Here is a 26,011-nt window from a genome sequence, read left to right on the forward strand (position 1 = left end):
AAAAAAAAAAAAAGAAAAGCAAAGACATTGCTTGGCACACAGTAAGAAATCAACATATATTTGTTCCAGATTCAAACCCATATAAATATGCCAAGTGAATTTTTACAAAGGTGCAAAAGCATTTCATTAGAGAAAAAAATAATTTTTTCAAAAAATGCTGTTGGAACAATTAGACATCTATATGCAAAAAGCAAACCTTGAACTAAAACGTCGCCCTTTAAATAAAAATCAACTCAAAATAGATCACAGATGTAAGTGTAAAATATAAAAATATAAAACTTTTAGAAGAAAACGTAGGAGAAAATTTTGATGACTTAAGAGTTAGGCAGCGTTCCTAGACATGTCATTCAAAGTACAATTCATAAAAGAAAAAGATGATAAATTGTACTTTACCAACATTTAAAACTTTTACTTTGCAAACGCTATTCAGGAAAATACAGGCTGCAGGTTATCAGAAAATATCTGCAAATTAGATAAATGACAAGTATCCCAAACATGTAGAGAATTTTCAAAACATCAAAAGAAATAACCCAACTAAAAATGGGCAGAAGACTCAAACACATATCTCACTTAAAAAAAGACATAAATATGGTAAACAGGCATATGAAAAATTGTCCAATATCATTAGCCATTACAGAAATGAAACTAAAACCACTGTGGGATATTTTTATACATCTACTAGAATGACTAAAATAAAAAATTCTGAGACTACCAAGCACTGAGCATATACTGCTGATGAGAATGCAAAATTGCATAGCCACTACAGAAAAGAGTTTGGCAGTTTCTAATACAGTTAAATGTACACTTACCATATGGCCCAGCAATCCCATTCCTGAGTATCTGCCCTAAGAAAATGAAAGCCTATGTTCACATGAAAACTTACACATGATTCTTTACAGTAATTATCTTCACAATAATCCCAAACTGGAGAGAACTCAAATGTCCTTCCATGGGTGAATGGATAAACACAAACCATTTTTGTATTCTACCATACATCCAAACAATAGAAAACTACCCTGCAATAATAAGGAATAAACTATTGATGCAGGCAATAACTGGGGTGAATCTCAAAGGCTGAGTAGTAGAAAGTAGTCTGAAAAGGTTGAATATTATATGATGGCTTTTAACTGACACCTCAAAAAGAAAAAAACTATAGTAATGAAGAACAAATCAGTGGTTGCCAGCAGATTAAAAAGTAGGAAAATGGGTATGATGACAAAGGGATAGCACAAGGGAGTTTGGAGGTGATGAAAAATTTTTTTTCCCACTCAATAAAAAAATCTAGATGCAATGATATACCTACAGTCCAGATCTTGGTTTTGAAACACCACTCTTCACCAAAAGGCATCTAGGGCTCCTTGAAGTGCTGACCGAAGGACTGGGGCAGGAAGAACACAAGGTAAGACTGAGACACCTTGGTTTGCCAGTAAGGAGGTTCTTAAAGCTAATGAGGAAACATCACAAGAACAGACAAGTAGGCTGAAGAGGCTCCCACTGGCCATTTGGGACTGTTTAAGCATCAAAAGAATAATAATGGTAATAGACTATAATAACTTAAAAAGAATCACAACTGTGGTGATGATTTCACATATCCGTGAATGCACTGAAACCCACTGAGCTGTCACTTTAAATTAGTAAACTGTCTGCTGCATGAATTATACCTCAACGAAGCTGTTAAAAAAAATTCATGAGTCCATAGGGATTTAAAAAAAAGGTTTGGAGGGTAGGAGAAGAAACTCTTTACAGAAGAATGCCAGCTAATAAATTCATAGAAAAATGACAGTATTGGGAAAATCATTTTGCAATCACCAATGTAATAAATGTTTCTGACAAGAAGCATCCACAGATGTTAAAACTATTAGGTAAAAGGTTATTGGGGGACAAGAAAATCATATGCTCTCAAAATATTACCCCATGTTTTACTTCTTCTTAACAAAGAAAAACTGAATTTTTAGTTAACAGAAAACTGGAGAACACCAACCTAATCAAACTAGATTCAACTTAGTGTCATCATGTATGAGACATTATATGTCTCTTGGCGTAATACAATATGAAATATCCAACACCACTTAGGTAGTATTCATACCTCCCACCCCCCCCCCAAAAAAAACTGAATCTAATCATAAGGAAGTCAGATAATCCAGATTATGGAACTGTTTACAGGACAAGTGCTCTGCATTCTATGAGAATGTGGATGTCAAATGAAACCTATAATCCTTTACCGGATCTTGAGGAAAGAAAAAATAATATAAGGTTTTTATTATTGGGACAATAGGGAAAAGTGATCATATATTAGATCATATTAATGTTATCAATGTTAAATTTCTTTGGTATGCTAACGGTATTGTAGTTGTGGGAAGTATAAACCCATTCTTAGGAGACATGCTGAAATACTGAATGATTAAATGTCAGAATGTCTGTACATAAAATATTTCGGGGAAAAAAAACAGTGAGAAGGAGGGATAAATCAGGTGAGGCAAAATGTTAATTGGCAAATCTTAAGAAAAGACATGCTTTAACTTTGCTACAATATATAATTTTCCAAAATGAAAAGTTGGAGAGGGAGATTAAAATAAAATGAAAGTGCTACCATTCATTTTAAAACCTTCTCACTCATAGCCCCAAAAGAGAACAGCAAATATATACATTGTTATGAAAAGAGCATAGAGTGCAGTCAAAGAATTCAGAGTCAGACTCTGCCCTCTGTTAACAGTGTTACGTACTTTATATAGATCAAGTTAAACCACTGAGGGTCAGTTTTCTCACTAGTATTAAATAGAGAAATATCTATTAGCAATATAAAATGGTTTAAAAGGTAAATGAACATTATAGATTTATTGGGATTCATGAATAGATATCATGACTCCCACAGATCAATTTAATCACCTACTACATAAACTTAATTAGGATGTACCCTAAACTGGTAAGATCAACATGCTTCTCTAAGAATCAAAACATTAATATAACTCCTTCTTACTTAAAAAAAAAAAGAATCCATGAAATTCATTTGAGGCTAAAGAATCATTAGAATGACTATCACCAGGTGCCTTTAATAAGAGATTTGTAAATTATATTAGACACTAGAGAAAGATAATTACTTGACCCCTCCAAAAAATAAGTCAGAAGGAAACAAAAAAGGCCTTTAAATAAATGAGCTATATTCTTACATTCATCTTGTCTTAAAGCATTTTTATTTGATGAGGACACTGAAGCACCAGAGCTGTAAACTCAGCAAAGGCAGACTGTGGTCAGAACCCAGGTAGGCTGGCTGCAAAGCACATGGTCTGAACCACCATGCTCTGTAACTTTCAGGAAACAGCAAATCTGACTGAAGGCAATGAAGAGAAGCTCAGACACAGTGAATGATCATACCAGATTAGAACAAAAGAATGAAAGAGTCCAAGATTCTCAAGGGAAAAAGATACGTAATACAAAAGACAGTATGTTTTCAAGGTTGCCACACTTAAATATATGAAAAAGTCAAATGACACACTCCAAAAAAGACAATTAGGAATGCCAAGAAAAAAAATGTTCATGCACCAAACATTCAGGAAATTAGATTATAGGGTTAAATTTTAGCAACTGATGGCATGCAAGAAAGGAGTCTATTTGATTCCGATACCGAAAACATCTCGATGCAGGACCTATACAAAAGGAAATATAACCCTAGCATGCTACTGGGCCCAGCAATCGTTCATGAAGTCTCAATACAAACACTAGTTCATTGGTACTAAACTTTTAGAATCAATACAGAAAAATCATGGAAGAAGTGATTGTGGGTAAAGGACAGGATCAAACTGTCAACCATCTTGCCAATGTAGGATGAAAGTACAGCTGCAAGAAAGTCTTTCCAGAAAGTGGGATTGGCAGGTTAAGGAGGACATGACAGCAAAAAGGAAGTACAGCCACATCATATAAAATGAAAGTTATAGGATGCTGTGAGTATGTGGGATAAGAAATAAAGACGCAAATTTATGACTCAAAGTTTCTAAAACGATCAGACAAATGCAGTTACACAACTGTAATGCCAAGATGAGACAGGGTTGGGGAGGAGTATGACATGAGCCAAATCATATCTTCCATCCCAAAGATGACAAATTAAAGGAAGGAAAAAACAACAACAACTAGGAAAATAAAGTGATGGGGAATGGAGATCAGTAAGACTTGTCTAAAGATGACAAATTAAAAAACAGATGTTTCTAAAGATGACAAATTAAAAAACAGATGTTTAAATATATTATCCAGAAGTATGGATGTAATAAGAACTAAAAATAGAAAGTTTAAAAAGGTTACCTCGTCAGAGTGGAACCAGAATGAAGAGAGCCCAGCAGGAGACTGTTACTTTTCATTACAAATCCTTATACATTATTTGAGATGTTACTATTATAACTGCACATACCATTTTGATAAAAGTTGAAAAGAAGAAATAATTAAATTTTAAGTTTAACTCATCATGATTTTAGAAGATCACTTCAGAATAAGCTAAATATTTCAAACAATGTCCAGATCTGGCCTTTTTTTAGCTTTTTTTTTTTTTTTTAACAATTAATAGACTTTCATAAAAGTTACTAAAAATGGCATAAAAAGATCACATATACACAAATCCTACTGGCTTCCTGAATGTTAAATAACTTAACCAGAGTACAATTATCAAAACCAGCTACCAATATTACTGCAATGTTAATTGCTAAATTGCAGACCTGGTTTGAATGTCACCAGTTTCCCCCCTAATATCTTTTTCCTGCTCCAAGATCCAACCCAAAATCCCACACGGCATTTACTTGTGTCTTCTTAGACTCCTCCCATCTGTGACAGTACTTTCATCTTTATTTTTCATGACCTTGACAATTCTGTAAAATGGCTCTCAATTTGGGTTTGTCTGATGTTTTCTCATGATCACATTGAAATTATACATTTTTGGCAAGACCAAAGAAGTGATATTGTATCCTTCTTGGTACATTATATTAGAGATATATGATATCAACATTTCCTACAGTAGTATTAAGATATTAATCTTGATCATTTGGATAAGATAGTGCCTGCCAGTTTTTTCAACTGACATTCATTTCTGATAAGTTAATATATACAGTTCTTATCTTTCAGAAATTCACAGTGAAGTATCTCTGGATGAAATAAGATAATGCCTGACGTGCTTCAAAATAATACAGACGTGTGGTAAGTCAGTCTGGATATAGAAGGAGCAATTACTGTTCAAGAGCTGGCAATTGCTGAAGCTGGGGGAATAGAACTACAGGGACTCATTTTACTAATCTATATTTGTATAGCTTTGAATTTATGTATGGTTAAAGTTTTTAAAAGTTAGAACCCAAATAAATAAATAGAATTCTGTTCATATATGTACCAAAGGATATCACAAATATATTCATTCAGGCATCTTATATCAGAAAACACTATTATATCTGGACTTTCTTTCTTAAAACTTTAAAATTTTTATTTTAAAGGACTGGAGTACAGTTCCTGAATTTTCATTTAAATGGGCCAGGCAAGCAACTCAAGAGCTCCCAGGTTTGTGCACGCTGAGGTTTTGGCCACTAACATTTAAAGTACAGGTATTGTGCGCCCTCTAGCGTGTTATTTTCTAATACAAGTTTTGCTTGGACAAGTTCAAAAACAAAGCAGAATATATTCAAAAAGGAAAAAAAAAAATCCTTGTCTCTCACCAATTTCTGATTCTCCACTAGTCAATAAATCATCCACTAATTACTAGGCTATGTACCAAAACCATTTCAATGCCAAAGATGATCAACTTTTTCCTACCTTCTTTCTCAGACCATATGCTGCAGCTCTCCTTTCAGGTCAACAAATTTGGTACAAGTCTTACTGATCTCCATTCCCCATCACTTTATTTTCCTAGTTGTTGTTGTTTTTTCCTTCCAAGTAGCCAGAACTACCACGTCCAGCTAATTTTTTTTTTATTATTTATTGTAGAGACTTCTTGCCTTGCCTTCCAAGGTGCTGGGATTATAGGCTTGAGCCACTGCGCCCCACCTACTTTCCTAGTTTTTAAGGAGAAGTCCATTGAGGAATTATCAGTAAATTGATCTGTAAGACATGAGCAGAAAGCAAAGTGTAACAAGAAACATTTTGGATTAACACAGACTTGATCACAAATTCCAGTCCTGCCACTTCATAGCTGTATTACTAAATTTTTCTAAGCCTCAGCTTTCTGATCTGCAATACTTAATATGCCTTATAAAATGTTTTCTTTCTTAATATTCCTTATAAAATGGTGTTTGTTCAAACAATAAGATAGTATACAGTACTGAAATCCCAAGAGTAACTCTTGACCCACAGTGTTCAATGAACATAATTTGCATATTCAATGAGTCTGATGAAGGGTCTTCATGAATAAGTTGTTTACTATTTTCATGCCATTTCAAAAAATATTTTGAAAAAACTGGCAGGCACTATAAATACTTACAGCAGTAACCTTAACTAGAAATGATCAAATTAAAACAAGGGATATTTGTAGAAGGCAGGAAATATAATAAGAAAAGACAAGAAGACAATTAGCCTCATTGGAAGTATAGAAAGTTTGTTTGGAAGAAAACCATTAATTTTTCTGGGAATTGAGGACTCCATAATTCTTGTCAAATTCATCTGGTGATCTTAAATATCTAAGTACTTAAAACTGGCTTACTATTAGAAGTATGATTGGTTTGTTCATTTTACGTTTTCTGAGAGCGCTATCTGTCACACACTCTTCTATGTGCTAGATTCATAGTAGGGAATAAAACACAGGAAGTATCTGCCCTCCTGATGCATATATTCCAGTGGAGGGAGGAAAGCAGGTAATTAATATGACAACAAGAAATGAAGAGAATTTCAGACAACAGTCCATGCTAGGGAAACAGGTGAGTAACCGGGAATAGGGTAGATCTTTTTAGCTAGAGTGGTCACTGGGACCCCTAAGAGAAAGAAAGGACACGTGAACTAATACCCAGATGTAACACACAAACATGAGATAACACACACAAACCGCTGCTCTTCTTAATATTTCTATCACAGCAGATTCTTACATTTGTTTATGTCTTCTAATTATTTTTAATGTCAAGTAGACTTCCAGTTGTTGAGACCTTATCTTCCCCAAACTCCTGGTATAAAAGCCTACCTAAAGGTTTAAAGACCATAGATAGATATAAATATACACTATTCATTTTAAACATATATTTTCCTCCCCAGAAAAATGTATCTATATGTGAAATGCAAAATATACAGCTCATTCTAGTGGTTATTCATGGGCTCTGGAGTCCTTGGCCTCTCCCTTGTTACAGTTTCTCACTAAACTGCAGTTTCTACAAAGTAAGGGTTGTATTCTGGGTTACTGTGAGGATTACCTGAAATAATATATGCAGAGAACTTAACACAATAACTGAAACACTGTTAAGTACTCAGTAAATATAAGCCATTATTTCCATTTAAAATTATTTACATTTTTTTTTAAGAAAAGTATTTACACACAAATACATCAATGCGGGTCTTCCAAGATCTTAACTTTAAAATCAAAACTGTATAAAAAATAAGTAACTTTCATGTAAGTTCATGTATTCAAAATAATTTCAGAGAGAAAGATAAAATCCCAAGGCCCTCAACCCACTGAATGAACACCCTCTTGGTCAAAGAGACCCCACAGAAAGCTTGAAAACTGAGCTCCTGGCCATGATGGGATGAGAGGTCATACATACCTATTTACACTCCCTTGTTAACCACCATTAAACTTTCTTTCCTAAGAGTTAAACAGAAACCAGCCCTTTGGAAAGATGTGTCCCACCGATTTCAACCAACCTGGTGACTGCCCCTCCCTGTGGTTTATACACAACAACCAACCAGCATTCCCTCCTGAAAAGAGACCACTGACCAGGGAGTAGTTCTGGCTACTTTACAGAGGCTGCACCGTGAGGACTTTTGTGTCCTCTGCTTCACCTTTTGAGGTCAGAGAGCCAAACGCTCCACCCTCAGAGCATGGTAACGCCACCACTTTTGTACATGCAACCCATAAAGGGACATGAAGCTCCATTCTACATGTGCATGACTCTCTTCCTACAGCTTATTTAATATGTCTATTTGGCCATCCCACTCAGCATAAATTCCTGTTCCCATCACACCTCACTCGAAGTGCCTGTTCTGGCTTCTAGCCGAAGACTATGCTTCCCAGCCTGTCAGGATGGTCGCCTGAAGGTTGCAGTCCTTTCTGAGAAATAAAGCTCTCCTTTCTAAATGTATTAACCTTGTCATTTTTCAGTTGGCACCCCCAAGTAATTTTTAAAGAAGAGTTTCCATGCTAATGCCCACAAGAACAAAGGTGGCAGGTAAAGAATACTAACAGAGGACATTACAGTTTACAGGGTAGAATTAAATGGTCAAAAAAACGTGGTACAGACAAGTACTTGTGGATCTTAACAAAATGATGCCCAAGTATGGGCTGAAGCTAGAGATGTATGAAATTATTTCCTTTCTGAAAGGACAAAACATTAGCCGGAAGGATGTGAATGGAGAGAATATGGCAGAGACTGCAGGGTGACTCAGTAACAGGAGTCTCTGTCCCCTCTCCACCCTCCTGATTTGCCTGCCTTCATTTAAGACACTGAAAAGCTACCTAACTCAACTTCCCAATTCCCATGTGACTCAGGAATCTGGACCATAAAAACTTTTGCTTTCCAGATAAATAAAGTGACAGATAAAGCTAGGACTGCCCCCTGCCCTCCCCCCTCTTCATGCCTGGAATGGAGTTATAATGTCTAAAAGTACAGCAGCTATTTTGTGACCATGAGTTCATTAGCAAAGGGATTAAAATTAGCCAAGCAGAATGAAAGAGACTGGGTTCTTCTTGCCCTTATCTAACCAGTACACCAGTCTTAGACTGAGTACCTTCAGATTTCTTGTCATAAAAGGAAAAAAAGAAAAGAAAATCCTTATTTGGTAAAACCATTGTAGTCAGATTTTCTCTTATTTGCAGCCTAAATGTGATCCGAACTGACTCACAAAGATGAAAGAAGAGAATATTTCTTTTTTTTTTTTTTGAGTTGGAGTCTCACTCTGTCGCCCAGACTGGAGTGCAGTGGCACGCTCCTGGTCACCACAGTCTCGACCTGCTGGGCTCTGGCAATCCTTCTGCCTCAGCCTTCCAAGTAGCTGGAACTACAGGTGCGCGCTACCACACCCGGCAATTTTTGATTTATTGTAGAGATGAGGTCTCGCCAAGTTGCCCAGGCGGGTCTCGAACCTGCGGGCTCAGGCAATCCACTCACCTCAGCCTCCCAAAGTGTTGGATATATAGGGTGAGCCACCGAGCCTGGTTAGAAGAGGATATTTCAAATGGGATGCAAAACACAAAGAACAACCAAGAGCTATTTCAACACTATGGCTTGTGATTGCAACATTTAAAATCATGAACAGATAATGCCCACCTTTATCCAATAGTTTTCTTTGGTGTTTACACTGAAAAGTCATGTTATCACATTTATATCCGAGTAAATAATGTACACAGGAATTGTGGCCCCTTCAGGACAACATGGCCAATGTGCAAACTTCACAGTGCAAACAAAATTTGTCCAAGGAATGAGAGAAGTAAATAACAGCTGGTTTCATATAAACAAAACATGAGAAAACATGCACTAAAAGGCTAAAGTAATACTTCTACATTAAGATAATTTTACAGAATTGTTCTTCCTAAAAATGTTTGTTTATTTAAGAGATGATAAAAAACTGTGGCTAAAATCCAGGTTTGAGAAATAATAATTTTAGGTTCTTGAATTAAAGAATGTTCTTCATAGAATATCTCTACAGTGAAGTTATAATAATGTAAATGGAATTAAGTGATTTATTTCATAAACCTCTATGACTAAAGAGGAAATTACATTTTCATTTGTTTAATATTTCCATTAATAAGAATGTCTCATTACACATTTACTGAAAGGCTGAACAATAAAACAATGGACAAACTCCAAGAGCAAACAGATTTTTTTTTTTCTTTTCCCATGAAGCTAACATTGTGGAATTTTAACAGATGTTCTATTTGGTCATAGTTAATAAAATGAATTATGTAGGATTAAAATAGGGTTCAATATGCTTGCATTGGATTTTAACTGAAAAACAAATTCACATTAAAAGTTTGGAAAGATTTCTAATTGCTTTTATTCTCCCTTTTCAGTAGAATTACTAAGATGCAGAAAATAAATGTATAATTATAGTACTTACTGTTTTTTCACAGTTTAAGAAAATTGGAATCTTAGATAAGTATATACTCTGGTATTTCATCACCTATCTCATGCAAAGATCACAGAAATGTAGTATATGAAAAGGCTGACTCAAAACCCTGCATAATTCCAAGCTCCATTAGAGATCCTTCTTCCTCCTGAAGTACTCACGGCATTGGGTAGCACTGAACAAAAAAGAATCAAACTTAAAGAAATGAAAAAATCCAGCAAATGTTTAGTGAGTGCTCATTGTGTGGAAAGTGTCAAGCAAGGGTCTGTGCATGCTACAAAGGGGTACAAAGCCAATAGTTGTTTTCAAGAGAAATTTACATGCTATCAGGGAAGATAAAGCATAAGTAAACTATAAAGACAAACCAAAAGAGAAAGAAAGAGGTAAATCAGAGAAAGCAATCTCATACACACACACACACAAACACACACACACACACACACACACACACACACACACACACACACACACACACACACACACATACACACACACACACACGGTGGGGAGAGGGGTGGAAGGAGAGAGAGCCAGACACATAGCACTGATGAAAGGAAGAAAACAATCCTCTCATCATATAGGACTATTTTTTCTCTTTTACTATCATGAAAGCAGAAAGGAACATACAGGAGTATACACATTTAAAGGCAGTAAAGATGCAACAGGAGTTCTAGCTATGGTTGCCTCATAACATTTTTCAATGGAAAACATTCGACTGTTGTAATCTCAATAAGAAAGTCTTCTTCTAAAAGCCAGTATTATTTGAAAAATCAGTTCTTACAAATTATCAATTTGACTCAAAAAGGAATATTCATAAAAATTTCCCAGCCAGGTACGGTGGCTCAAACCTGTAATCCCAGCACTTTGAGAGGCCAAGGCGAGAGCTGCCTGACCCCAGGGGTTCGAGACCAGCCCAGGCAACATGACGAGACCTTGTCACCACAATAAATCAAAAAATTAGCCAGGTGTGGTAGTGCGTGCCTGTAGTTCCAGTTACTTGAAAGGCTGAGGTGGAAGGATTGCCAGAGCCCAGCAGGCCAATGCTGGGGTGGCTGAGTATACCACTGCACTCCAGCCTTGGCGACTGAATGAGACTCCTATTTAAAAAAAAAAAAATTTCCCAACTCACATTAGTAATTTTGATCAGCTCAACTGTCAATTAGAATCACTTTACAGTACTGTGCCAATATGCTGTTTTTCCTACAGAAGTAGCCAGTAATGTATAATCTGTTGCAGGTTGTAATTTGTTACAACTATAGAAATTTCTCTCTACAAGACATTAGGATAAAACACTCTCAAATTGTAGCTGGCAAGGTTTACAAGCAGTTAACAGTCCTCTGATCTCTCACTGAAACATAGCAATTATTACTCATCATGATAAAATGACATCCACATATTTAAATGCAGACAGATCAAGGTTGCATCCCTATTCAAGAACCTAACAACCCAGAAGCAGGTTTAACTTCTGAGTGTCCTAACAGGCCGTACTGCTGTAATAACTGCCTCATAGGACTGCTGTTAAGGTACCAGGAGAACAATTGATACAAAGTTCATAGCACAAATGGGCAAACATGGGCTCAGAAAGGTTAAGCAGCTTGCCAAGAGCAGACAGTTGGTAAGGAACAGAGCTGCATTTCACACTTAGGAGTTCTTTTCTGTCAAAGGTTCTTTCAGTTACCCAAGGTACTAATAAACAGTTAACATCTCTTGAGCACATACCATGTGACAGGCACTATAGGAAACCCTTACCATGGATCCCCTCATTTAATTTTCATAAGAATTTTACAATGTTTCAAACGATCAGTTCACAGGAAAAGAAATAAAATAGATCTCAGGTACCTGTTAATATGCTCAGTCTAATAATTAAAATTAAAACCACAGAGACACAATTTTTCATTTTTTAGATTACTAGTACCTTTGGTGAGGCAGGGAAAAACAAAGCTCCCACATTGTTAGCAAGTGTCCACTGGTACTTCCAAGAAGAGTAATTTGGCATTATCTATTAAAATTACAAATGCCCATACCTTTAACCAAGTAATTCCACTTCCCAGTATGTAAACTACAAATATTCAGCCATGGACAAAATAACATATAAACAAAGTTATTTACTGCTGCATGTTTGTAATGTCTACCAACAGGAACTGTTCAATAAACAAAAGTTTATCTGTATGATAGAGTACTAAATAGTCAAAAACAAGGGTGCTCTTTATGAAGCGATATAAAACCATCTCAAAAACATATTAAGGTTTAAAGGCTACAACAACAAGATACAGAGCACTGAGATAGTGTGTGTCTGGAAAAAACCACAAAAGACTTCAATAACATCAGAGTTTGAGGAAAAGCAGTTAGTGGGCAGACCTCAAAGCTAGAAAGGATACTCCGAAAGACAATCCTTGAGGCTTGATCCCCGAAGGATTCCAACTCCTGTCACTGGATTTGGGGTATTCCTCATTGCCCGAAATGGACAATATGGGTAACCAAGCTTGGAAAGCTGCTATATCCACTTTTGAGTGCACTATTCAGAGTGGTGAAATTGGCATTTAAAAATGCACCAACTCCAAATCTCTTTAGTGGCTACTCTTATCTACTAAAATAGCAACATTCTGCCAACCAGCTTCTCACCTTTAGATTTCTGCAGTCAGACACTGGTAATTTATCCTCCAAACTCTAGGGGACACATATCAGGTTCTTTCAAGGGTTTTTCTCATGTGCTCCACTCCAGTCCCTGCAAACATCCAACTGGGGTGAGAGGTTCAACCTCTCCTTCTGGCAAGTATCTTACTTCGTGCTCTCTTAAAGCGCCCCCACTAGGCTGGAGGTGGAGGAAACTCTCTTCTATGGGCATGGAACCTCCAATTCTGCTTTTATAAGCAGAGTGTATGCATGTTCTTTCACACCCTTGTGCCTGTGCTCATTCTGTCACCTCTGCCTATCTCCCTGACTACTGCTAATTGCCACTCCCTCCGGAATTAAGTCAAGACTCATTTTTATGTAACAAACGCCGAGTACCACTCAAGCATTGCTTCTTCTATAATCCCCACTGCATCTTATATATGCATATAATTATAGGACTTATTATGCTGCACTATCAAGTAACTACTTCCCTGTGTGTTTACTCACCAAAAAGTGAATGCTTTAGGGCAGAAATGTTTGGCTTGGTGCCCAACACGCAGTAGGCACTCTAAAAATGGCCACTGAGTAAAATTTGTGGATAAAGGACATCTGCTGAGCTTAACTAATTCCAACTTCTTTTGAAACAACTTGCCTATCTCTGCTGTCTTCCTCTCTAGAAGCACTTCTAATTCACATCCAAGAGCATGAGACTGCTCTCCATAGCATTTTCAGGTCAACGGGCCACCTGAAATCATCCTGGCTATACAAGCAGTTAGGACCTTGCACACCACTTCCATCCTATCACAATACACCACTGCACCATGATGCATGGCCACATATAATTTGGCCAAGATCGTACGAAAAATGAATATTGAAAGGATAAGATAGCCGGGCTCGATGGCTCAGCCTGTAATCCCAGCACTTTGGGAGGCTGAGGTGAGTGGATTGCCTGAGCCTGCGGGTTAAAGACCCGCCTGGGCAACTTGGCGAGACCTCATCTCTACAATAAATCAAAAAATTTAGCTGGGTGTGGTAGCGTGCACCTGTAGTTCTAGCTACTTGGAAGGCTGAGGCAGAAGGATCACCAGAGCCCAGCAGGTCGAGGCTGCGGTGGCCGGGAGCGGCCACTGCACTCCAGTCTGGGCGACAGAGTGAGACTCCAACTCAAAAAAAAAAAGAAAGGATAAGATAAGTAGTATAATCTGTTGACCTTGCTTAGACTCAATCTAAAACCCACAGTAACAAAAATAATTTCAGAGAGCATGCAATCTCCACAAACAACAAATGCAGTAAAAAAAAAAAAAATGTGCTAACAGTCACAAAAATCTAAAAAGTGCACATAATCTATCTTATAATGCATGGATTCAAACTTCAATCTCATTCTAATGGGCAACTGCTAGGGAGATAAGACTATTTTAAAGAAAAAATTGTACACAGAATAAATGATAAGTATCCTAGTGATTCTCACTAAGGCTCCAATGTATTTTCTTATTGAAACAATCAAACAAGCTCTTGGCAAAAAGATTTTATATTGGTGTCAGAATAATGTAAGAATCGAAACTATTTATAATGCAAAATTTTCGCTTAAAGCAGATATATCACTTCTTATTTTTCTCATTTTGAAAAGAAGCCATGTTTCATTCAGCAATTCTTCTTCTCTTATTCTATCAGAGAATCTGTACAAAAGCAATACTTCAACTAAAATCAATTCTGAAGGATCTTTTATGAATACGCATAATGCAGAAGACCCCAATTAAATTTCCAACAATGTACTGCCATTTTGAGTAAACAAAGTCATCTCAGTGAGGTCATGCTATTTGTGAGGATTGCAACCTAGAAATTAATTACTAGCATGACATATGTCAAAACAAATTTTTAAAAGAATAGGATGCAGTTGTAACCATGTGTTTTATCATATGTATGCAAAACCAGTATTCTCTGGCATATAAATATATTCATTTATTCAGCATCTCTCAGAAAAATAAAAAGGATTTATTACCCTTCTTTTTCCTGCACCCAGGTAAAATCTGAGTAACACATGTTTAGTGAGTCAGAAAATAAGTACAGAGTGAAGACATAGTATGGGTGATATTTATGAAAGGCAGAAGTCATCTTCACACAAATAACTAATTTGGAAGCATTCAGTTTACCTTCAAGGAAGTTCTTCAAAGACCTACACCAACTAGGCTGATGTCTTGTGGAAACCAAAGCTTTAAAACACATGCAACAGTATTGAGGTATGAAAAAGAAGAGTGTAACTGGTAGTTAAAAACAAAACAAAAAACCATCTGGGGATAAAAAGAGGGATTTCAAAGAATTCCAATATTCTGCCAATTATGGCAATATTTATTTAAATATATATATTAGTGTATTTAAATATATGTATTAGAAAACACAGATGTAGAGCAGATGCAAGCAGTTTTTTACTTGTGTTTTCTTTCATAGAAAATGATGTCTGAAACCAAAGACTTATCTTATACCTGACTTACCTAAAAAACAATTTTTGATCTTCAAAAGAGTCTTTCCTATGTGAGGCAAAGATTAAAACATGCTTCTTGCAGTCATATGCTGAATCACTTATTGATGGTGACATTTTGCTTTTTCAATGAAGCAAAACAAAACAAAGCAAAGCAAAAGAAAATTTCCCATGTCATAGAAATTTTGAGTTAGAAGACGAAGCGAAGTAAAGTAGCTTTCTCTGGGGCACAATGACCTGCAAGGCACCTGCACTACCAGGACTCCAGTCCAGACTCAACTTTCCAGCTCATATTTTGTTATCAGGAAGTCAAGAGCTGATAGAGATTTTTGAGATATTTGTCTCCTAGAGTGTTTCTTTTTTCATTAATTCTCCTTAGTATGGTAATTAACTTGGTATCTTACCCTTAGTTTTTACTCCTTAATGTCTCAGCTATAAGAGTCAGTTACCCACCCTAGAATAAGGAGTTTACATGATGGGTCATTCTGAGCACTAAGACTGCTCTTCCAGCAAGCCCATTCTATCCTGTCTTTTAGATGTAAAAACTGAGATAAAACTATACAGTTAAAAGACTGACCACAATTTCCCCTTTTGATTTTTTAAACCAAGTTTCTCCAAATTGATTTCTGATTGTTAAGAAGCATAAGTGTACTGAACAAAGCACAACATTCTTTTGGTACTTCAATATTGGAAATTAAGTGACTTACCTCTCTTAAAACTGTGCTTTTATAGCCTCGATACAACCCTTGGATGCCCTGAAACAAACACAGAGCTGAGAGCTCAGAAAGAAAAGATTTCTGAAAGACAGTCTACATACAGAAGAAACACCTGCTTTCAAGTTTAATTTCTAAAAAACTCACAATTACCATAGGGCTATAAGAGGTTAAAGGTTTTAAACTAATGTAAGGTATATAAAGCTCAGGTTAGCTCCCTTTGGAACACCTCTAACCCTAAAACTGGTTATGTATTAATTTTAGTTTTAGTTGCTATTATTCTACTAAATAATAAATATTACATAGCATTTAACTGCTATAACACTTCTTTTCTTGAAAAGAACATTCAAGATGCTTTAAATATATTTTCAAAGACAATGCATACAAAAGCCAATTATATCCTTTCATATAAAAACAGAATTATATTTCATAGCTTCAAATATCAGAAATTCATTAATAATTTCTCAATAAAGTAATGGCTAATATTTCTGGACAAACTTTGATTTATTTATTTCACCATTCACATGGTTCAATGGGAAACATGTACTAGATTGATCTCATTTGTACAACATTTGATCTCATTTACACAATATTTGATAAGCTATTTGATGTCTCCTCACTTAGGTGAGAGATCATTAAGAATAACTTTTCTAAAACTGAGATTCACTAAAATGTTCATGTTATAAATTCCCATTAAAAAAAAAAAAAAGCCGGGCTCGTTGACTCAGCCTGTAATCCCGGCACTTTGGGAGGCCGAGGCGGGTGGATTGCCTGAGCCTGCGGGTTCGAGACTCACCCGGGCAACTTGGCAAGACCTCATCTCTACAATAAATCAAAAAAATTAGCCGGGCATGGTAATGCATGCCTGTAGTTCCAACTACTTGGAAGGCTGAGACGGAAGGATTGCTGGAGCCCAGCAGGTAGAGGCTGTGGTGGCCAGGAGCATGCCACTGCACTCCAGTCTGGGCAACAGAGACTCCAACTCAAAAAATAAAAATAAAAAGGAGGCCAGGCATGGGGGATCACACCTGTAATCCCACCACTTTGGAAGGCCAAAGCAGGTGGACTGCTTGAGCCCAGGAGTTCAAGACCAGCCTGGGCAACATAGCAAAACCTCGTCTCTCCAAAAAGTTTTTAAAAAATTAGCCAGGTGTGTGGCACACACCTGTAGTCCCAGCTACACAGGATAGTGAGGTGGAAGGATCACCTGAGCCCAGGAGATCAAAGCTGCTGTAACCATGATCTTTGTGATCATGCCACTGCACTCCAGCCTGGTGTGAGTGAAACCCTAACTCAAAAAAAAAAAAAAAAAAAGCTTCTGTTAAAAACTATAAAGGAAAGCAGCTAATACTCCTTAGTCACATGACCAGGAAGAATAAATTCTGACCCACAGTTTAAAGCTAATCAGTAAAAGAGCAGCTACACTTTGATATACATATTACGACACTGGTCACTATTATTCATCCATTACTATATTTCTCTTCCATTGGCCCTCCAATACCGTAGTGATATTTTAATATAATGTCTTTATCCATTTGACATACTTATAATTTGTTCCACATCTGATTCCAAAGAAATGCAAAAAGATCATAATTCAGGACACATATACAGCAGTGACACTCAACATGCGTTTAGAAATTTGAAAAAAAAAAAGTCAAAATACAAAGACAAGATAATCTTAGCAAAACAGTTACTATACATGGACATTACATTTAGCTCTTAAGCTTTCTCAAAGGCTCTTGGGATGAGAGCCACAGTGCTGATATTAGCTACTACAAAATCTTTCTCAATGAAGAAAAAAAAGAGCTTAAAAAACACATCTCACCTCTTCATATAAGATGTTAGAGAAAATCTGAAATGTTGTCGAAGAAGCAGATACCTGTGCCCTTTGCTTAACCACTTCAGATGGAACTCGAATCAGGCAAGCAACCTAAAATATATACATTTAATTATATCCTAAAAAGGAAATAACTGCTACAAAATTGAAATTTTTTTCTTAAGCAAAAATTATAGTAAAAACATATATATACAGGCTTAGTGCAATATGTCAAAAAGTTTTGTTTTTTTAACCTAAAACACTTGGACCCTTAAAGAATGTGCATTGTTTCATCAGCCCAGGACCTTTCTGTTCTTGACCTGTATAGAACCTCCTGCACATCTGTCTATATTATATGACAATGTAATGTTATCAATGTCAAGAAGCACATCTTCTCATTTTTGAATCTGCAATACCTAGAACGGCATCTGGCACATGACAGACATTTCAAACACATGTGATGAAAGAATGAACACAGGACCTTTGCTTTCCTGGAAGTAACACTTACATCAGTAGAGACAAGGGTGAATCATCAGCTGGTACCCTGATCCTTCCACCCAACTCTGTCCCCAGCTCTCTAGACTCTCCACCATGCGGCAACTGAGGAGGGACTCCTGGCATCCCTGCATTCTGCTCCAGCATTCCAGTTGACATGGGTCTTGACTGGCCCACAGGTACACCATACCAGTCAAGTACTTTTACTATCACCCTTGGGAATATGCCAGGATAAGGTATATGTTACCTCACACTGCCAGGATTTTACCTTCACACTGTAAAGGTGGTCTATTTTCAGAAATAGTAACAATCAAGATTTGGTCAAACCCGAAGGAATTCTGTCCACAGGACAGAAGGCAAGGCAGGGGAAATGGTGGTAAAGTACAGCAAAGGAGATAAATAAATTGATATTTTAACCCATTTTAATGAAACTCTTGCTATGTACTAAGAAGTCTGCCAAAAATACAAAATTTTCTGCGGCTTAGATTTTACATATACAACTTTAGTGTTCAATTTTTTGCATAAGATTGAGGAGACTGACTTTAAGACTTTTAGATCTAAACAAATAGGTTTTATATAAAATATATTTTATATGTTTACAGTAGGAAATGTGGACAATTTTCTTCAATAACACATATAACAGAATGGAAAAACAAGAAATTTTACAAAACTAACCCACAACAGAGTACACAAACTCAAAGAGGTCTGTCCTTTTCTATCTGTATTCTCCTAATTTCTAGTCTGAAATTACTACTTAATTTGGATATTGCGTAAGGTTTTGTCTTTCCAAAATTAAGTGGCTCTAAGGCAAGGTACAGCAAACTCTTTTTTTTTTTTGGAGTCGGAGTCTTACTGTTGCACAGGATAGAATGCAGTGGCATGCTCACAACTACCACAGCCTCAACCTCCTGGGCTTAGGCGATCCTCCCACCTCAGCCTTCTAAGTAGCTGGAACCACAGCTGTGTACCAACACACTTGGCTAATTTTATTTTTTTATTTTTTATTTTTTGAGTCAGAGTCTTACTTTTTCATCTAGACTAGAGTGCACTGGCACACTAACAGCCACCACAGCCTCAACCTGCTGGGATCAGGCGATCCTTCCACCTCAGCTTTCTAAGTAGCTGGAACTCAAGGTATATATCACCACGTCCAGCTAATTTTTATTGATTTATTTTTAGAGACGAGATCTTGCCAAGTTGCCCAGGCTGGTCTCAAATCCCTGAGCTCAGGCAATCCTCTTGCTTCTGCCAAAATGCTGGGATTACTGGTATGAGCCACTGAGCCCTGCTCAACAAACTTTTGATGTAAAAGACCAAACAGGAAATATTTTACGGTTTGCAAGTCACATAGATAATCATGTAAATGAATGGTTTGGTTGTGTTCCAATAAAACTTTATTTACAAAAACAGGCAGCAGCTTGCCAATCCCTGCTCTAGATATAAACACTGGCAAGTTCTTTGGTATTAGCCTTGGCGAGAGCACAGTAGGCAAAGACTAGATGTAAGCCCCAGCATCCCAAGATACAAGGGACAAAGATGACATGTGCTATGATTTTAGATATCGTGACGTCAGTGAACATGGCCATAACAATTCTAAGAACTACGAAATAACAATACATTATGTTAATGTACTACAACAACAGATATGGTTTTGATAGCAAAAGGTTCATTACTTGAAGTTATTTTTCTACCAAAACTGACAACTTTTACCCAAAAAAAATCCGATTTCCATTTCTTCATCCATTGAACATTTGAATGCTTATGTACTACAACAACAGATACGGTTTTGGTAACAAAAGGTTCACTACTCGAAGTTATTTTTCTACCAAAACTGACAACTTTTACCAAAAAAATGATTTCCATTTCTTCATCCATTGAACATCTGAATGCTTACTATTTGTAAAAAATGTCTGCAATCAGGACCAACATATTTTTCCACCCATCTCCCTCCCTTCAAACCTACCTAATTCAGTTCAAGAAAAATATACTGAGCCAGATATACCCAAGATACTCCATGGTAAAGATGAATAAGATGTGCCCTGGCCCCCTCAGAACCCACAGATACGTACAGATAATTTTGATAATATACAGCAAAAAGAAAGAGAGAAAGAGAGAGAGAGACAGACAATGACCATGGGAAATGGGAAGGAGAGGTACTTAGTCCAATATACAGACACAAGGAAACTGCCAAGGATTATTATGCCTTCATAGGACCTTCCAGATGAGCCAGAATGAGCTGACAAGCAAGGTGGAAAGGGCACAGTGGGGAGAGGAAACAATAAAAGGAAAGCACATAAATACAACAGCAGGGTGCTCAGAGGGAATAGTGCCAGCCCATCTCAACACTCAATTGACAGCCACTCACACTATTCCAATATCACCAAAGCATCGCGTGCTAGGTAAGGAGAGACAAGTAAGACTGGATACACAGACGAGGATTCGTATGCCAAGTTAGGGAGCTGGGACTTTATTCCACAGACAACAGGAGCAAGTGAAAAAATTCACGCAGAGGAAGGATAATGTGTTGTGCTTAGGGAGATCACTCTGGTTGCAATGGACAGAATAACTGGAGAATGGGGAGGAGAGAAAGGTAAGAAGCAAAGGATGAAAGATAAGCCAGAAGGCAGGAGTTGGGCTGTGAGACTGCTTCAACAGTTCTATAAAAAAATGCCAGGAAATGAATATGGCTCAGAGAAGGGTCAAATTTGAGGGAAGAGTTAGGAGGAAAAATGCACCAGACCTGGTAACCAATAAGAGGTTAGGAGTGAGGAAGTGGGGTAAGAGTAAGATGTTCCTAAATTTCTGGTTTGGATGATGGGTATATGGTGGCCCCGTTACATGAGACTGGGGTCAGAAGAGAAAGAGCAGGTTTAGAAGGAAGATAGTAAGTTACTAGGAAATGCCGAGTAGATGTCTATGGGACATGTACAGAGCGAGGGCCAGCCAAGAAACAAACATATGGTTATAAAACTAGAATAAACAGGGCTAGAAATAGAGATGGGGAAATCATCAGCATACAGTGATGGCTGAAGCCTAAAGAACAGACTAGAGCACCCAAAGATAGAGCAAAAAAAGAGCAAAAGGCCCAGAATGGAAGACCGAGAACATGGATTTTTGAAGAGCAGGCAACAGAGAAGAGCTGGCCAGAGACACCAGAGAGGAGGACAGGGGTGTACTGCTCTAGAGAACGCCTGCCTTCTCTGGTTTTCCACTCTCTTGCATAAGGGACTTCCAGTTAGGGAAAGCAAAGGGAGTCAGTCTGTTCCCTCCTTTCCCCAGCAGGAGGGCCACAGCCACAGTCAGGGGAGTTGGGTTTGGTAATCTAACTCCTGCCCAGGGATCTGGTTCTAGAGCTATGCTGACCAATACACAGGCCACCAGCCACAGAAGGCCACAGAGCACTTGAGAAGTGGCTGGTACAATTGGGATGTGCTGTAAGTGCAAAAGACATACCAGATTTTGAAAACTTGGAGCCGGGCTTGGTGGCTCAGCCTGTAATCCCGTGCCTTTGGGAGGCTGAGGTGAGTGGATTGCCTGAGCTCGTGGATTTGAGACCCGCCTGGGCAGCAAGACCTCATCTCTACAATAAATCAAAAAATCAGCTGGGCGTGGTAGCGCATGCCTATAATTCCGGCTACTTGGAAGGCTGAGGCAGAAGGATCGCTGGAGCGCAGCAGGTCGAGGCTGCGGTGGCTGGGAGCGGCCACTGCACTCCAGTCTGAGCAACAGAGTGAGACATCAACTCAAAAAAAAAAAAAAAAAAGAAAACTTGGTATGAGAAAATAATGTAAAATGTATCATTGATAATTATTTTATATTGATCACACACTGAAATGTAAATATTATGGATATGTTTGGTTTACTAAGACATGCTATTATAATTCATCCCAGCAGTTGTTTTTTACCTTTGTTAATGTGGCTGCTAAGAAATATAAAATTAGGCCAGGCGCGATGGCTCAAGCCTGTAATCCCAGTACTTTGGGAGGCTGAGGTGAGAGGATTGCCTGAGCCCATGGGTTCGAGAACAGCCTGGGCACCTTGGTGAGACCTCACCTCTACAATAAATTAAAAATTAGCAAGATGTGGTAGCGCACGCCTATAGTTCTGGCTACTTGGAAGGCTGAAGCAGAGGGATCGCTAGAGCCCAGAGGTCAAGACTGCAGTGGCTGTGAGCACACCACTGCACTACAGCCTGGGCGACAGAATGAGACTCCAACTTAAAAAAAAGGGGGGGGAATATAAAATTATCTGTGTCTTACATTATATTTCCGTTGGACAGAGCTGTTCTGGAACAACTGGGAGAGTTTCACACTCATTCATAGCTGCAGCATCCAACAGTGGAGGCCTCCAGGGGCCAGTGTTCTGGGAGGCCCAGTGGGTAGTGCCCAAGACAACACCCAAAACACTCTTTTCCTCGGGAGCAGGCCTGGCGGTGGTTCCTGCCGCAACCTCCCTTCTCATTCATTTCCCAAGCCTCATGCTCCATCTACTCCGCCAGTATTCTAAGAGCCATCACAGAGTGTTCTGAGTCAGTCACAGGAGTAACTGCTTTCTTGGATGCAAGTATCAGAACCATGACTATAAATGGCATTTAATTATGTCATTTCACAAGCTGTTTGGTGATAGGCAGTTCAACTGTTAGTGCAGAACCTCAACAAAGTGAATGAGAACCTAGGTTCCTGCCCTGCCGCCCTAGCGTATTGGTTTCTCATCCTTAGGCTTGCTGCCTCACAGATAAAAGATGGTTCTTACATCCTCCAGCATCTCCTCATCACACAGCCGGTCTAAGGCAAGAAACAAAGGCCTCCTTTTTTTTCTCAGACTCCCCCCAGGAGACATTTCCTTGCACGTGTTGCCCAGAACTGTGTGACGCAGCCACTCCTTGTTAGGGCTGAGAATAAGCAGATCTAACAAAGGGTCAGGAACGCTGCCACCCAAACCACATCAGTATTCTGTTGGCAAAGGAGAAGTAGAAGGCCACAGAGCCTGCCAGCCTTCTAAAAAAAGAATCTTCTTTTGTAGATTGGCCAGGACCACTCTCTATCACAAGCAACCGAGAACCCTACTTGGTATTCAAGGGGCCAGAAGTCTCAAATGGAGATGTGCAAAGCAATGCATCAAGAGTCCCCAGCAGTGCACATGTGAGGATTCACGGAGTTCACCAGAATTGTTCCTACAGAATTGCAGTGGCAGGGCTTCCACTACAGTGAATTCACAAGGGATTGAGATATGAGATGAGCAAGTGTACACCATTGCTCAAGGAAGATGACTAGGGAGTTAGGAGAGATGGTTCGTAGCTAAAGAGGACCGCAAGGTGAGGGAATTGTCTAGTTTTATTTATGATGACCGTAAAGTCGCCTGTTTGCCACAACTCAGGATGTTTCGTAAACAGGTGGCTGGTTCTTCCACCCTGATAATGCACCCGCCCACACCATGCTGAGCGTTTAGCAGTTTTTGACCCAAAACAGCATGACCCCCATATCCTACCTCACTCCGAGCAACTTATGTTTTTTTTGATTCTCGAGATGAAAAATTCCTTAAAGGAAATCATTTTGCTGATGTAGAAGAAGTGAAATAAAAAACAGCAAAAGCACTAAAAAGCATCAAAACTGATGAGTTCAAAAACTGCACTGAGCAGTGGAAAAAAGTCTTGATAAATGTATTGTATCCAACAGAGAGCACTTTGAAGGCAACTGAGTTTAAACATGGAAGAATAAAAACACAATGTTTATAAATAAATTCTAGTGTTTTTTAGCCCCCCTCAGTATATAAAGACCAGAGGCAACGAATAAAGGCAGAGTCAGGAGCCCTGCCCACACCTATCTGGCTGTGATGACCTCTCTTCGCCCAGGCCACCATTCTGCCTCAGGGGCCATTCCTGCATCTACACCGAATCTTTCACTCAGGGCTCAACTCCAGAAAGGAACATGCGGTGGTCTGGCTGAGGGTCTTGAGACCTAGACAGCGGCCCCAGTTCTGTAAGTGAACACTCAAGTATTCCCCTTGCCTTCAGGGTCTAATATTTTTTAAAATTTTAGTCAATTTCTTTTTCATTGACAAATAAATATATGTAATTATACAATTATATGCATATTGTATAATTTTTCTTACTTGACTTGGACTAGCAATCTTTACGATATCCTTTAAGTCTTTATTTCTATAATTCTCTATTTTCTGCAGTTATACCTTCTCTACCTCAAAAGATTCCTTCCTTATTAATTACCAAATAAGCTATCTGACATTTTTTTACTTATTAACTTACACCATATGGTTTTAAAAGTACATTATTTGCTGGAGGCAGTGGTACACAGCTGTAGTTCCAGCTACTTGGAAGGCTAAAGTAGAAGGATCTCCTGAGCCCTGCAGATGTGCCACTACCCTCCAGTCCGGGCAACAGAGTGAGATTCTGACTAAAAAAAAAAAAAAAGTGTGTGTGTGTGCCTGAATATATAGATAATTTGCTCTTCTACTAAACCACAAGCACTCTAAGGATAAGAAGACAGTATGCACCAACTCGAATCAATTGATGCATTATTTGATGTAGAAAGCAAATGAAGGCTAGGGACGGTGGCTCACACCTGTAATCCCAGTGCTTTGGGAGGCTGAGATGAGAAGACTGCTGAACCCAGGAGTTCAAGATCACCCTGGGCAACATAGTGAAACCTTGTCTCTACAAAAAGATAACAAAAATTACCAGGTACGGTGGGATGCGCCTATAGTCCCAGCTACTGTGGGGAGGAGTGAACTGAGGTGAACTGGGATGGCACCACTGCATTCTGGCCTGGGAGATAAGTGTAAGACCCCAACTGGGAGGAAGTGGGGGAGACAGAAAAGAAAGTAAATGAAACTACCCAGAAGGAGAGGAATCACCAAAAATGAATAATAATAGCAATAAATACCACAGAAATTACTTTACCAATACTCTAGAATTTTTTAATGTGTTTTTTCATTACACATAAAGACTGGGAAAAATAAATAATTCTCATTGTTTTCCAGTCAAAATTAACCAAACTTTTCTTTGCTCTAATTAAATTTACCACTTACTTAGTCACAGCTGAGTGACAGGCACTATGCTAGGGGCTAATATGCACAGACTAAAAACAAACCAACACAAAGGCTAGCAAAAAACAGCAGAACCGCAGGTGACACGCTTCTTCCTCTCCACCCACTTGTATTTTGCAAATTCTCTACAATTACATTTATTATTACTTCATAAGGGTTTTTTTTGAGCCGGAGTCTCACTGTGTCGCCCAGACTGGAGTGCAGTGGCCGCTCCCGGCCACTGCAGCCTCGACCTGCTGGGCTCCGGAGATCCTCCCACCTCAGCCTTCCAAGTAGCTGGAGCTACAGGCGCACACTACCACACCCGGCTAATTTTTTGATTTGTTGTAGAGATGAGGTCTCACCAAGTTGCCCAGGTGGGTCTCAAACCCGCGGGCTCAGACAATTCACTCACCTCAGCCTCCCAAGGCACGGGATTACAGGCTGAGCCACCGAGCCCAGCTACTTCATAAGGTTTTTAAACATAATTGCAAAGGATAAAAGTATTTGTTGTGGACCAAAGATTTTAAGTGAGGGAGAAAATAAAATGAAAAGCGAATTCAAAATATGCTTTTAGATGCAAACCTACCTATTAACCTTGAAAACATAACATATATTTTTAATTCAGTA

General features: G+C 38.3%; 1 protein-coding gene across 2 annotated transcripts in view; it reads right to left on the reverse strand.

The window, feature by feature from the left end:
* Positions 1-26,011, reverse strand: part of SLC25A26 (solute carrier family 25 member 26) — a 148,794-nt gene that overhangs the window by 85,978 nt on the left and 36,805 nt on the right. For both annotated transcript variants that reach the window (XM_021706374.1, XM_008072884.1), the window contains 2 exons: positions 17,855-17,959; positions 16,024-16,071 (listed from right to left, as the gene is read on the reverse strand). In XM_021706374.1, coding sequence (XP_021562049.1) covers positions 16,024-16,071; positions 17,855-17,959 — 153 coding nt within the window. The remainder of the gene's footprint in view (positions 1-16,023; positions 16,072-17,854; positions 17,960-26,011) is intronic.

The sequence above is a fragment of the Carlito syrichta genome, unplaced genomic scaffold (genome assembly GCF_000164805.1).
Source record: "Carlito syrichta isolate Samal-C Ts95f unplaced genomic scaffold, Tarsius_syrichta-2.0.1 Scaffold315490, whole genome shotgun sequence".
In the NCBI taxonomy this organism is placed as follows: domain Eukaryota; kingdom Metazoa; phylum Chordata; class Mammalia; order Primates; family Tarsiidae; genus Carlito; species Carlito syrichta.